The sequence below is a fragment of the Sinohyriopsis cumingii genome, chromosome 16 (assembly GCF_028554795.1).
Source record: "Sinohyriopsis cumingii isolate HCF-2022 chromosome 16, ASM2855479v2, whole genome shotgun sequence".
Classification (NCBI taxonomy): Eukaryota; Metazoa; Mollusca; class Bivalvia; order Unionida; family Unionidae; genus Sinohyriopsis; species Sinohyriopsis cumingii.
Genome location: NC_142976.1, coordinates 10,065,378 through 10,080,780, shown reverse-complemented (window position 1 = coordinate 10,080,780; position 15,403 = coordinate 10,065,378). Strand labels below are relative to the sequence as shown.

At 36.9% G+C, this 15,403-nt stretch overlaps 1 protein-coding gene across 1 annotated transcript in view; it reads right to left on the bottom strand.

Annotated features, from left to right (window-relative positions):
- Positions 1 to 4,200: 4,200 nt before the first annotated feature.
- Positions 4,201 to 15,403, bottom strand: part of LOC149779931 (neuroendocrine convertase 2-like) — a 49,507-nt gene continuing 38,304 nt past the window's right edge. Inside the window, exons 15-17 of the mRNA XM_089937335.1 lie at positions 12,596 to 12,803; positions 10,557 to 10,613; positions 4,201 to 4,574 (exon numbers count right to left, since the gene is read on the bottom strand). Coding sequence (XP_089793461.1) covers positions 4,420 to 4,574; positions 10,557 to 10,613; positions 12,596 to 12,803 — 420 coding nt within the window. The 3' untranslated portion in view covers positions 4,201 to 4,419. The remainder of the gene's footprint in view (positions 4,575 to 10,556; positions 10,614 to 12,595; positions 12,804 to 15,403) is intronic.

Genomic DNA, 15,403 nt, shown 5'->3' with positions numbered 1-15,403 from the left:
CATCCCTCACAGAAGTTGTAGAATATGGACACGTTGATTGAGAGAGAGAACAAAAAATTCTACGTACTGACTATAGGACTATTTCGGAAAATAATGTTTCCTATATTATGTAACGAACAAGGCTAGTTTGTATGTGATTGTGTTCCACAGAGGTATGCATTCAATCCCCGAAATCAAAATTTCAAGAAGTAGCCTTTTTAGATATATTTGTAACTGATCAGTTCGGAATGTCTTGAAAATACTTTAAAGGACACTATCTTCCAATTCCATCACATTTCATCTTGTAAGGAAACGCTGAATTGCGTGTTCTGATTTCAATATATTTTAACTATCCATTTCTATGATGTAGTCCAATGCACTGGCTTGCCTTAACGTTTGACATATTTCGTACCAAGACAATAATTGCTAAGATCGCGCTTAATGAATTAGATGGAGCACTTTAGCTATCGTGTGTGTGTTTCTTAGTCCATCATCATCATTGGCGACTCAGTCTCGAGAGATCATGCGAATAGCGCCATTTGGGTTTTGTCTGTCTCTGGGGTGTTTGCATCGTCTGCTGTGGCTGTGCAGGCCATACGCGAGTGACAGTCCCTATTCCAGTTGGTGCAGACATACTGGGAATTCTGAGTTATTGTGGTTGCTTCCGCGTTCTTCTTTCTCTCACGTTTCACTGCCGCCAACTGGCCTCTCCTCGCATCAGCGACTGATAGGCCCTTGTTTACCGTCAGTCTCCAGGTGCCTCGGTCCTCGGCTAGCACTTCCCAGCCATCGTGTGAAATGTCGCATGCCTTCATGTCCTTCTTGCACACATCCTTGAAACGGAGTGAGGGGCGGCCGACTCTTTTCGTGCCAGTGGGATGTCCTTTGGCAGCCTTCCAACCTCCATGCGTCGGACGTGTCCCAGCCATAGAAGGCGGCGTTTGCTCAGCAGGGACTATATGCTGGGGGATACTTGCACGCTGCAGGATCTCGCTGTGTGGAACACGGTCTTGCCAGCTGATTTTGAGGATGTGTTTTAGGACCCTTATATGGAAGGAGTTGAGCCGACGCTTTTGTCTCATGTAGGTACTCCAGGTATCACTTCCATATAGAAAGGTGCTGGGAACGCAGGCCTGGTAGACTTGGACCTTTGTTTTCCCACACCCGCTTCGTTAGTCGTGTCATGATGGTGTTTGCCTTTCCATGCCTTCTGTCCAGCTCCATATTAAGCGAGAGAGTGTTGCTGATGGTTGACCCCAGGTAGGTAAAGTTGTTGACTGCTTCCAGGATGACACCGTCGATTGTGATGGAGGGGACAAGGGTGGTATCTTGCACGCTGACATTTGTCTTTTCCAGGCTGATGGTGAGACCAAACTGCATGCAGGCATCAGCGAAACAGTCTCACAGTTTCTGGAGGGCTTCCTTGGTGTGGGTCACAAAAGCTGCATCATCTGCAAAAAGCATCTCCCTGATGAGCACAGCCCTCACTTTGGTCTTTGAGCGCAGTCGTGCCAGGTTGAACAGCCTCCCGTTAGACCTCATGTGTAGATATATGTCATCAGTGGACGCGTCGAAGGCTGTTAATTGGAAAGGAGGTTGAGGAGGATCCATCATACAGGAATATTCCCTTCATATCTGCATGGAAAGACATTATCATGCTGCGGAGTATTGGGGGGCAACCGATCTTACTGAGAAGTTCAAAAAGGCCCTTCCTGCTGACCAAATCAAAGGCCTTGGTGAGGTCGATGAGTATCATGTAGAGTGGTTGACCTTGCTCTCTGCTCTTCTCTTGGAATTGTCATAGGGAGAAGATCATGTCCGTCTTCGACGTGCCGGATCTGAAGCCGCACTGGAATTCCGGGTACACACGGTCCGCCAGCAACTGCAGCCTGTTGAGTATGATACGGGCATACACTTTACCAACGATGCTAAGGACCGAGATCCCTCTGTAATTATTACAGTCACTGCGGTCGCCATTGTTTATTTAAAGGGTCACAATTGTGGCGTCGCGCATGACATGGGGGACTGCTCATTCCTCCCAGCAGAGGCAAAGTAGCTTCAGTGGTTGAAGCAATGCTGGTTTCACACGTTTGATAGCTTCAGGCGGGATGCTGTTACTTCCATGGTTCCTTTTAATTTGGAGGAAGTCGTTCGATTTGCTGAGCTCAGTCCACGCCTTCATCTTTCCATATACCAGTCTGTCAACAATTATGTTTCTACAACAAATGATAATTGTTTCCTTTTATACAGTCAGTGTAAGCCGACTTGACGAGACCTCTAAGAGTTACATTTCCAGCCTTCTCTTTCATCTTTTACAGGACTAATAGCCCCGACTCCTTATCTCCTAAACTTAGCTTTCTTCATATATCTTCCGCCCAAATTATTTGACTTAACTACTTATTGTATGCAGCTCTATATTGGTGAGACATCGAATGAGTTTGATTTTCAGTATTCCACGACATTTATATGACATATTTCCAACTCCTATCCCAAAATACAAGCTCCCCCACCCCAAAAACTGCCTCCTGACTTTGGGTTCTGCAGTATAACTTTAAACATAATTCTTAGATTTCAATTGAATTTTCGTATGCATCCTTCCATAGATGGGTCTATTAATGACTTTGATTTCTAGTGTTTTATAACATCGCTTATGGGAGGCATTCGCACTGATTGCCCGTCATTCTGACATTTGGTTTCTGCGACATACTTTTACCAAGGTGTTTTCGATTAACCAGATATTGATACTGAACTTTATATCAATCGGCGATAAGTTCGATTTTCAACGTAACACATGGACATTGACTGGAGTGCTGCAAATCCAATGCACGATGGTATGTTGATGAGGACTTTGAATAAGTTTGATTTCTAGTGTTCTACAATTTTATTTACAACCGTTATTCTCCATAATTTCTCATAAGCCACTTCCGCGGAATCACGACGTACATAATTTTCAAGCCCTATTTTGAGTGCGGTTTTCCAGCATTTTTCTCTCAAAGTTATAAGGCTGGTATTGGGTTTAAAAGCATAAAGAATGCTCTAAAAGAAAAGCTAAGAGTTTATGTTTATTGGTAATATACATAGAAATTTGCATGAATTCAATTTGTCCAAAATGGAGTTTGTCATTTTAAAACAAGGCTTTCTGATATATTGAGGCAATTTAGCGTTTCTTGTGTCTCTTGCAAATATCCTTAGTGCCTGTTTTTCAGACACCCTGGAATCTGTTTCTTAACCGTTCGACCCTGATCATTATAACATTCTATACTGTTATCACAGTATTTCAAATACAAATCAGTAAAATGTAAATTTGGCAAATCAAAAAAACAAGATGTCATTTCGATAGAATGTATCAACGTTATAAGAAATATTCATACAGAGGAATTTCTAAAAGACAATTTAAATTTAAACAAAAGATCATCCAGTCCCCTAAACAGTCTTAAAAAGTTACATTTATGGATCGCATACTGTCTTATGTGGGTGTTAATTTTGACCTTATCCTTTTATTAACTGACCTAAAGTAATGACGTGTGCTTGACCATTGTCCGTACTTGCATGTAGTAATTTGGGCTTACCTGATTAATGTGATTTTCTTCAAATATATTATTACTTGGATTCAGTTCAGGACATTGTATTTTTCCTTGGACGTTTTATCGTCTACCTGACTTTTTTGAAGTTGTTTACTAATATTATGTAAACAGGCCAGACCTTGTTTACGATATTGATGGGAAAATGACGCAAAACTTAGTCACCTTATTGCGTCTTAGGTTTTTATATAAGGCTCTGAAGTAAACACGGTTCATTATTTCAATTTAATTCAGTTATTTGCGGAAACATTTTAGTTGTATTAAGATATTGTGTCTAATTATTTATTGGAATTACAAACAGCTCATTCACGTTTCTAAATAAAATAATATTTTGGGATTATTGTGAATTAATTCAAAGACAAAAAAAAACTGAATTAAATTGAAATAAAGAACTGTGTTTGCTTCAGAGCCTTATATAAAAAGCTAAGACGCAATAAGATGACTAGGTTTTGCGTCATATAGAGTATAGTATTGTGATACAACATGGCTGTTAGCACATCGGTACATTCAAGGCTAGCGATGCATCAGTATCTTAAAGATTGGAATTAATTCGGAACATTCGTTTTTAAGTTAGAGAATTTAAATACTTGTTGAACTTTGCTAAACTTGACTTGTTGCTTTTGCTTTTTATGTTATTTGTTTTACGTCCATAGGGTCCTAACAGCATATATATATATATATATATATATATATATATATATATATATATATATATATATATATATATATATATATATATAAACTCTCTCTCATGAGGAAATTGATCAAACTGATAATGGAATGGGACGTCGCTTGTATAGATCGAATGGGTGCAACGACGGTTTTCCAGCAAAGTTTGATTTTGAGCACACACTCTTTTTCATGCAGACGTCAAGAATGATAAAAGAATTCCACCACAAACAGAGACGGAGATTATTTCTACTATTCTTGAGAGACTTGGAGCTGAACCTTTAGAATAAATAGTTGTACTCGGACGACTGGGCTGTGGGCAGTTGCTTGTGTTTGACTGATTACCTGAAATGAATGAATGAATGAACGAATGAATGACTGAATGATGGACGAAGATATTAATGACGGATTCAGCATACATACATACATACATGCATACATACGTACATACTTACATACAAAGGCAGACAGACAAAAATGCAAACACATTCACTTTGTAACTTAGGCACACATTCATCATCCATATATTCACACATTTGCTCGATTTCGCTGGTATTTTTAATTAAAAAGACTCTCGTAAATAAGTGGAGAGTTTTAGCAGTTTCATGTCATCTCATAAACATTCCTTTTAAAGTGAGCTTAGGAATCCCATAATGTTGCAATTTCTAAAGACAAGAAACTTAAGATAACTTGACTACACAGCACTGCAGGTAATGCTTGCACATCGATAACATACCCTATGCATATTTTATAATGGACCATTTTCTAACTTTAAACACGTTAAAGAAAATCTAAACCTCATAAAGAGTTGTAGATAACAAAAACGTAATGTTTAATCAGGAAACAGGATATACTCGTAAAGTTGGAAATGAACATGTAGGCATGTGGTTTTTCTTTCGCAAATTTCTTTGGCGGGAAGGGAATACGAGACATAGCGATAATTATTTCGGGGACCAGCGGCATCGGGTTCAGCATCATCTCAGCTTAGTTGTTTGTTTCACGTATATGCACATTGGGTTTAGGAACACGTCACCACAGAGCTGTATGGTGAAGTTGAAAGATAAAGATTCTTTAAAAGGTATATAGCATAAGATATAAAGGTACGGAAATTTAAAATCCTCCTTGAAATACTATATCAAAGTTTGTTAAAATAAATGCATTCTTGACAATCATCCAAGATTTTTTTCCTCTAAATTTATTGCTGTAATAGCCATGTCAACTACTTATTCATAGAGTGCTAGCCCACTTTCCTTTTAAATTATCTTTCGCTTTTGAGATATCTTATTAACAAGCTTCTTGAGACAGATGAACGAAGGTATTGACAGGGTACAATCAAGAACCCCATCTCAAGCAGGCATCACAAATGAACTCAACACTGATGATGTTGCGGATGCCGCAAAACATTCACTTCAGCTAGTTAGGTTTCTTCAGTACAACTCCCTCCCGGAATAGTGATGTACAAGAGACCTAATATTTAATATCGTCAGAGGCAACTGACGCAAACAGGAACAGCGGTAGCTCAGTCGCAATCGTGCCGAAGTTGGCAACGAGTGTCCATATCCTAACAGAAGTTATATGGGCAAGACACTTTAGTATAATAATAATAATAATAATAATAATAATGAAGACTTTGTATAGCGCATAATCTTTAGAAGTTCGAAGCGCTTTACAACAATATACAACACCTATAACATATAAATCACGTATAATGATATGATTACCTCCAACAACAAAAAACACCATGAAATCTGAAAACATACAAAACACGCTGAAAAATATTGAAGGCAGGAAACATTATTAGGTCTTTAAATTTGTTCTTGCATTCGAAATGAATGAGGTTTAAGAGCACTCTTGAATGGGGACTCTGTGTCTTTGTGTCTAAGTTCAGTGAGTAATTCATCCCACGTTGCTGGGCCCTGGTATGCAAAAGAACTTTGTCCATATGACTTCGTTTTCATAGCGGGAAAATATGAGTATACGATTGTCAGAAGAGGAAAGAGGAGCGTAAGTATCTTGTTGAAGTTTAAACATGGGTGAGGTTGGATAGATATGTTGGACTGGGGTCTTTCACTGAAACGTAGCGCAGAAGACAAATCTTTTGTTTGATTCTGGATCGAATGGATAGCCAGTGTAGGGTATAGAGCAGCGGGGATGTGTGCTCTGGTCGTGGTACTCTAAGTATGATCCGAGCAGCTGTGTTTTAAACTTTTTGATGTTTCTGAAGTAGATATTGAGATGAACCAGACAGAATTGAGTTACAATAGTCCAGTCTTGAAAGTACTAATGAACACACAATTGTTTTAGTGGCATCAACTGAAAGATATTTGAGAATTGAGCTGATCCGTCTCAGCTCAAGATATGCAGAATTGCATATATTCATGACATGTTGGTGCAACGTGAGAGTACTGTCCAGAGTAACACCTAGGTTTCGTACTGACTGTGTGCATTTAATGTTGGTGTTCCTGATATTTATTGTTTGAGGTAAAGGATGTAAATGAGAAAGTCTATGCGTTGTGATCAGAATGGCTTCATTTTTATCATCATTCATCTGCAGCTTGTTACATGTCATCCATGATTTCACATCAGAAATGCACCTTTCTACACCTTGGATGGTAGCATCAACTTCAGTTGGGCGGCTAGATTTGTATAGTTGTGTGTCGTCAGCGTACAATTGGTGTGACATTGGATGATGATCTGTGACACTTGAGATCGGCTTAATATATAGAATGATGAGAACAGGTCCAAGAACAGAGCCCTGTGGAACATCACAACATAGATTAACTGGGCTAGTATTTTTTTCCATTTGAAGAAAGACTTTGTGTCCTGTTGACCAAGTATGACTTTAACCACAGTAAGGAAGTATCATGAATGCCAAATACATGCTGGAGACGGTGAAGTAGTATATCATGGTCTATTGTGTCAAATGCTGCAGACAAATCAAGGACGGTGAAGACTGTCATCTTTCCGCTATCCAAAGCAGTGATAATATCATTAACTACTTTTAGAAGAGTAGTTTCAGTACTGTGGCAAGGGCGATATACACATTGTACATTGCTAAAAGACTGTTTGAATTCAGATGAGATACAAGCTGGCATAAGATGTTTTATATGAATGGGAGATTAGAAACGGGGCGGTAGTTCTTTAAATCGTTATTGTCCAGTGTTGGTCTCTTCAGCAGAAGCTTTACAATGGCAGTCTTGAAAAATGATGGGGATTCACAAGATGACAGAGAGTTATTAATAACATCAGTTAGTGAAGGCAATACTGGATCTAAGCACTCAAGCAGCAGCGATGTTGGAATTGGATCAGGTTCACATGACTTTAGTGCATTCTTCATCACCATTGTATGTACTAAATCCATAGAAACAGGTCCAAATGCTGCTAATGGTTGCCGCTCAAATTCTGCATCCCAACTGCATGGTGACGACGAGCCAGTTGCAATTGTGTTTTCAAGCGTATCTCTAATGGTTTTTACTTTATCACGGAGGACATTGGCAAACAGATCTGGAAGGTCGACTAGAGAGAAAGTAGTTGGAAGTGGTGTACATTTGTTCCTTGACATTAACTTGTTAGTAATCTCGAAGAGCTCTTTGCAGCTGGAACATTGCATGATCTTAGTACTGTAGTGGGCTGATTTCGCTGCATGGACTATGTATGTGACGTTATTCTTAGCTGCTTCATATATTTGCTTATGAATAGTGAGTCTGGTGGAAAGCCAAAGCCTCACAGCTTTATTGCGGTCTCTTTTTGCTCTGCGATGCTGGTCAATAACATTGCTATACCACGGAGAACACTTTTGAATTGATACTCTGCACTTGGTAGCTGGGGCATGTTTGCGAGCGATGAACGAGTTGTTCTGCTTTAGGAGGTAAGCAAGTTGTTAGGTTTACCTGGATGTCATGCATTAGTTTGGTTAAATTTATCATAGGGAGGTTTCTCTTAGTAGCAAATAAAGATGGTGGCTTAGTGACTGATACGTCAAGATAGCATATAATGCAGAGGTGATCTGATGCAAGTTCGTGGGACACCAGGGAGGACCGTAGAATATTATCATCAGGTCTATGAAGAATCCAGTTTGAAATGTGACCATCTTTATGGGTGTGTTGGTTAATTGACTGTTTGAGGTTGAAAATATTAATGGAATCTAGGTGTTTTGATGTGTTTGGATTTCCGGGACAGTCAAAGTTAAACTTGAAATCTCCTAGAATAATCAGGTTGCGACCTATCGAATTATCACACTCCAGGAGATTCGGAAACTGATCCAAAAAGAGACATTCAGTCAGCTTGTTATTTCTACTATGAGGAGGGCGATATAGACAGAAAAAATGGACTGACCTTTCTTCCAGTGTGAGTGTGGTTTGGACTAGTTCAAACGATGTGTAGTAGAAATTGAACGTTGTGGTGTGGTTAAGACGTTTGATCATGGAGTTCTTTGTGATGACGGCAATTCCACCTCCGCGAGAGTGGCGGGTGAACGACTTGGTGGAGTAACCGGTGGGTGTTGGATCCGCGTACTTGGACTCATCGCCTGATGTTTTTAGCCATGTTTCTGTCAGCTTTTCATGTGGCCCTACTGATTGGGCATTGAATAATGTTAGACGCAGAGGTATCTCTTGGATAGTTGACGCAAAGGTTGACGATTTAATAGGGATTTGAATTAGGTTATCTAAATTAACGGTCGAATTTTTCAATTCTTCAGCCGGAAAGCCGTAGGCGTGTGGTGGAAGAATGTCATGCTCTGGGGAAACGTTGGCAATTACTATAGCGTGGCATCGTGGAGATTGTGTAGGTCATTTGGAAAATTATGAATTGAATGTGAATTTTAAAAGTCCCAGGTAAATCGAGTTCTTTTTCGTTACTGTATGGTTGACAGCTGAGCTTACCATCTTCTGAAACAGTAAATATGTCTAATTAACAAGGGGTACATACAGACAGGTGTCCAGTCAGCGTCAATTCCATAGGTATTTAAGGGTTCTAAATCTCTCATTTGTCTGTAGAAATCACAATTTAAATTGTTGTGAAATCCACAAGTCTACATACGGTTTTTCTTTCCACCGGTAAACCTAATGGTGTATACTTGTCATGGTTGGGTACTGATAATCTCTCTCTCTCTCTCTCTCTCTCTCTCTCTCTCTCTCATTAGAGCTTACAAACACACAGAAGTACATTCATTTTAGCAACATCACATATTTCTTATTGCTAATACCATGCAATTTATCAAATATAAATCTATGTGTACCCCGTTCAACGGTGGCAGCGGATGCTTGATCTGTCATTTCACCATAATGAATGGGCATCATTTATTTTCGCATATTGTTTCCCATTTATATATCTTCGTTATTGATAGTTTTCATATATTTAATATTGCTGTTGAAACCGCGTCATCAGCCTTTAAACACGCAAAGATTAGACTGATAGAGTGCGATTTTAAGCCGTAAAGTAGGTATTATATGTAAACAACATGTCATGTTTTACCCATGATTCATTGCGAATTTTCCATAGGATCTGTTCTAGAGCATGCTGAAATGCAATGTTTAAAGTACTTTAAATAGACATGTTTTTAAAACTACACCCCTGCCTTTTGACTTTTTCGACCATTCGTCATGACATTAAAGACATATACTTAACATTATTTGTACACCATTATATGAAGGCTTTCGAAATAAAAACTGAAGGACTTTGTGTCAGATGGTGCTAACGGCTAGGCAAAGCTAAATTAAGGAAACATTGCAACCGAAGGAAATGAAGACTAACCTATCATGTTATCAACAGCATGCGAAAGAGTTAGCTTTCAATGATTTAGTTAAATCTTTCTTTCAGAATGTGCTTTTACATTCTATGACCACGATTCCTTGGTTTTACAGGATACAGCTGACAACATTAAAAAGCGAGCAGCCAAGCTATATCTAAAAATTAAAATACCACTTACCTCATTATTGAATAAGTTGTCATGGTAACAATTACACGGACGCATACTGGTACACAGCATTACTGCTACAATTTTATCAAACAAAAGAGAATAAGCAAAAATCAACCTTAATATACTTTTCATGACAAACGACACACAAACTGGTAGTTACAAATTTGTTTCTGTTCCACCAAGAACAATTAAGGATTTAAAATCGTTGCCACAAATAATACCCACAACTACTGAATCTTTAAAAAGCCAATAGAACGCTCAAAACCTTTTTCTGTAAGATAAATATTTTGTAAAGGATGGCTACGCCCGGTGCAATAATATGACCTAGAAAGCAGATTAAGATCAAGGGGTCTGTTTTCATGATAGGCTAATTATGGAACGAAGACCAACATACTGGTTGTACTCACCATATACAGGGTCGTTCAGTGTACCGTAAAACGTTATTTTCCAGGAATGCAATGAACCTGTCAAAAAGAATATATATATATATATATGTGTGTGTGTGTGTGTGTGTGTGTGTTTCATTCAATGACACAGTTTGTTCCTGTATCTACCTTTTAAATACTGGAATGCGCACTTATTAATTCATTCACTTATTTATTTACTTACTTGTTTATCTATATTGCCTAGTATCTACGATCTCATTTTATAACCATGGTTAAATATATCCACGTACGTTAAAAAGAGCGCTATAAATCATTATACTAGTCGACTTGTTTCTTCCTTTCTATGTTGATTCCTTGGAAAGTGGTGACTCAGTGGTCAAGTAATTCATTCGTGATCAGTTCAGTTCGTATTGTTTTGCCGTCATCAAATCAACCTGGATCGCTTAGTTGATGTGTGCATGATCAAGGCATATCACACAATTTGAATGTTGCAGGGCCTTAAAACACCATTCTAAGGCCCAACTAAAGTAGTATCAACCAAAACATTATCATATAAAGTGGTATAAATATGAAGCGTTTTGTCAGGAACATTAAAATACAATATTGTCAGTCATAATGAAAGATGTTTATTTTTAATACGTTTTGACATCTACATGCTAAATGTTGTTCTTTCATCTGAAAACCGAAAATGCTGGAGATTATGAAATGCTTATAATAAATGATTACCAGTTTAATTGGCTGCTTATGTCGTATATACAGCTATAATACTTTTAATATTCTTGATTTTGGTCATCTATCATTCAAGAGAGACTACATTGTGAAGATGTGATATACGTTCTGAAAGTGGTTTTGCTGTAATATCGTTATGTGCTGAATCAATAACGTACGAGAGCAACGTAATTTAACGTGAATGAAACGCTCTAAGAAACACACACTAGCAAATGGTTCTCTATTTTCCTACAAATATATTATTGCTGATAGTCGAAGTTCCAAGAAAATTATCTCACTTTACCCATCACCTGCTGTTAAGTTCGTCGTGTGCTGCCTATACCCCTTGCATGTTGAATAAATGTATGGATAATATATGAACTAAATACATTAAAGAATCATTTTACGAAGTTCGTACTATGCCGGGCAATAATTTTGCATTCAAGGATTATTATCTAATTATGACAATAGTGTTTGTATGAATTTTACGTGTTTATTTTGTACCGGTTTTTAAGAGTGATTTATGATGCTGGGAAAACGCTATGGTTGTGCTCCCAAAATAATAATTTTGCAGTTGTGTGCCGAAACCTTTATTGAAGAGTCGTTTATGAAATAATTATAAATCGCATATGTTTGAACGTTTACAACATCCGAAAGATTTCACTTTTGAGCTCATGTGATCGGCATGGAAAAACTATATCGTAGAAGCAGCATTAATTTATATCGGATGTTTTTTCCAAATTGATTGTTTTGGGGGAAATACGTATTTGCCATTTATTTTGGGGCTAGATCCATATGTTCAATGTAGATAAATTTATAAAATGTGACCACGGTGACGCTTTCGAATCCATTTATATATTTGTTTTATATATTACGGGAAACAACTGAAATTATATTAGTGCAGCCAAATATTTATACCCATACCCTTAACATATAGACTAAACAATATTTTGGGTTGGTGATGAATATTCAATTCGCTCCATCATATTTCAATTCTGAGGTAAATTCTGAGCTTCAGTAAAATTTTCGAATTCTGTTAAATAAAACTCTTGAAATTGTAGAAGACTTTAAATGCTCTTGTTGATTCTCTGTTATTGTCAAACAAAGGAATGATTTTAGTGTTGCATTTACTCTTGAAAAGACCGAAAAACAGATTGTTTTCAGAGTTGATAATCGAAATGTCAAACAACAAACTAATTTCAGAGCTGAATTTACAATTGAAGTGTCAGAAGAAAAAAAAACGATTGATTTCAATGTTTTATGTATAATCTGTCAGAACAGAAGACTTATTTCAATGTATTTAAAACTGAAGTTCCTAATAAGTTACTTAAATGGTTATGCTATGGCTATACCAGTATATAAAAAACTTGAGACAAGCATTTTCAACTTCCACATGCCAATGGGTGACTCTCCCCAATGTTGAATTGTCATATAATCCCATTTTACAGATAAGGCGTGGCCAACTTCTAGACGTCTCGGGGTAAATAAGTAGCTCGTCGTTCCGCTAGGGGACGTGAGGCGCAGTTCAGTGTCACCGTTACTGTCGCTTTCGAAATCAACCTATGGATGAAGAGCAAGCGTAGATATAAATGCTGTTTGTCAAGTTTTCGAATACAATAAAATAATTATTTGGAAATTTCGATACAAAATTAAACTGTAGAAACCGTTCTTTTCAAAATGAATATTAATGTATCGCTATGTACCATTCTATCATTATAAGGTGGATGCAGTAATAAGTTCAGTAATCGTGTCTATATTTAAAAATGCATCCCCTGTTCGGCCAACCTATTAGACGAACCAGATTACCCAACAATACCTGACGCAGGGAGATTACACTAGGTTAATAGCTAGACGCATACGTCTGTAATTACCTCTGTATGTATAGGTACATGCATGTTTTAGTTGTGAGTATATTTATGTTTTGAGTATGGGTGTTGATTTGTAGATACATATGTATGTATGCATGTATGTATGTATGTATGTATGTATGACTCTATTTCCTCTTCAACAGAGATTATATCACATTAATCAAATTCAGGATAATACAAAAACATAAAATACAACAAAACAGTGACAAAAATACAACGGTAGTACTGTGTCAGCTATCGTATTGAGAAAACGAAATATCTCAATACCTGCAATTATGCACATCTGTAATCGTTTGGTTCAGCATGGCACTGATCTTTTAACAATTGCTTGATGATGATAATATTTTGAAAAGTTAATACCTCTGTAGTGTTATGTACTTAACATTAACTTTGAAATAGTAACGAACAGGAAATGGAAATCTTGTAAAGTGTAATTATATATGTAGTTCTTTATATAGGACACATGTATTTATGCATATATATACTTGTTTGCGCGTATGCGTGCGTGCATGCATTTATCTATGACTGACTGTCTAAATGGCTTCATTACCTCTTCAACAAAGATTATATCAGGTTACTAAGATAAATATCATAAGATTATGAGACACAGCATAGAGGAGAACGCAATCAAGAGACATATATAGTCAACTAATGCATTTACAAGATGAGATATATAAATACAGAAAACCATATAGAAATCGCTAGGAAATATACATAAACACACACACACATATATATACGTACATACCTATACAATTATACACACACACACATACAAATACATATATGTACATAAACATATACCCTGTATACAGCTGTCATACAACAAAATTTGCAGATTTGACAAGAAGACGTTGGCCTTTAATTTTTTATTTGTAATGATAATTTACTACTTATTATTGCTGTTATGTTTGGACATGTTCGTTGATTGTAGGGTATACATTTTATTGCAGAATGACGCTATGGGTTTGCCGTCACCAGCACGAGTCTATCCCATACCTCATCGTCAATAGACGACATGCGGTATATGTATGTATGTATGTATGTAAGTATGTATGTATGTATGTATGTATGTATGTATGTATGTATGTATGTATGTATGCATGCATGTATGCATGCATGTATGCATGTATGTATGTATGTATGTATGTATGTATGTATGTATGTATGTATCGTTGTATGGCTGTATGTATAGCTGTATGTATGGCTGTATGTATAGTTGTATGGTAGTATGTATTATTGTATTATTATAGTTGTCTGGTTGAATGTATATATCGTTGTATATATGTATATGTATGCATATGTGCTTATCTTTTACACTACAGTAGAGGAATGGATGGCAAACGCCATGAAATAGAAATGCAAGAAAATAATATATATATATATATATATATATATATATATATATATATATATATATATATATATATATATATATACACACACACAGTTTTACTCTTTTGTAATTTTCTCCCCATTTTCTCAAAACCCATGAAACGTTTATAGGAGCCATAATGTAGTCTAGTACTTTGGATCGACTATTATGAATATTTCATAATTATATTTCCTAATAAATATGTAATGGTGAGATTAAGGACCCCAACCTTGGCAACGTAATGTGTCTAGAGTAATAAACAACAACAAAAATTCCAAGCAGATGTCCTTTTAAGAAGATCGTCCTTTACCAGACTGTGCCAAGTACTTGGAAACTGATTAATATGGATTTTAAAAATCATAAGTTGAGATTAACAAAATGTTTATGAAACCAATATTGTACACATACATGTGAGATATAACACTGTATCAGGAAGATAACTGGCTAACTACCTCTCTGAATTCTTACAGGAATATTTTATTTTAAACAATGTAATTTTTCTATTATTTCATTTTAAGTTACAATCGAACCAGAAAACTTAGAGGATTGTTTATTGCACTATATACATCCAAAAATCCACTTTATTGAGATTATCAAGAGAGAACGTATCATTCCAATTGTTGAAACAAAGTCATCTGAAGGGATCACTAGGTGCAGAAATTCTACTGAATTTAGATTAATGATGTTGCTGAGCTAATTTAACGCGTTTGTGGCTGGATGTTTGCATCATTTGATTAGAACAATGCTGTGCTTGGATAACTCTCAGTCATTTGGGAAAGCGGCTTTTGTACACGCTCTTATCTAAATAGTTGCGTTTATTTTGTTTCTATAGGTAACGTTTAAACATAATGATCCAAGTGTGGAGTTCCTGCTACAGGTTTATACCACCCAGCCGTCTATCCATTGACTGATACCCT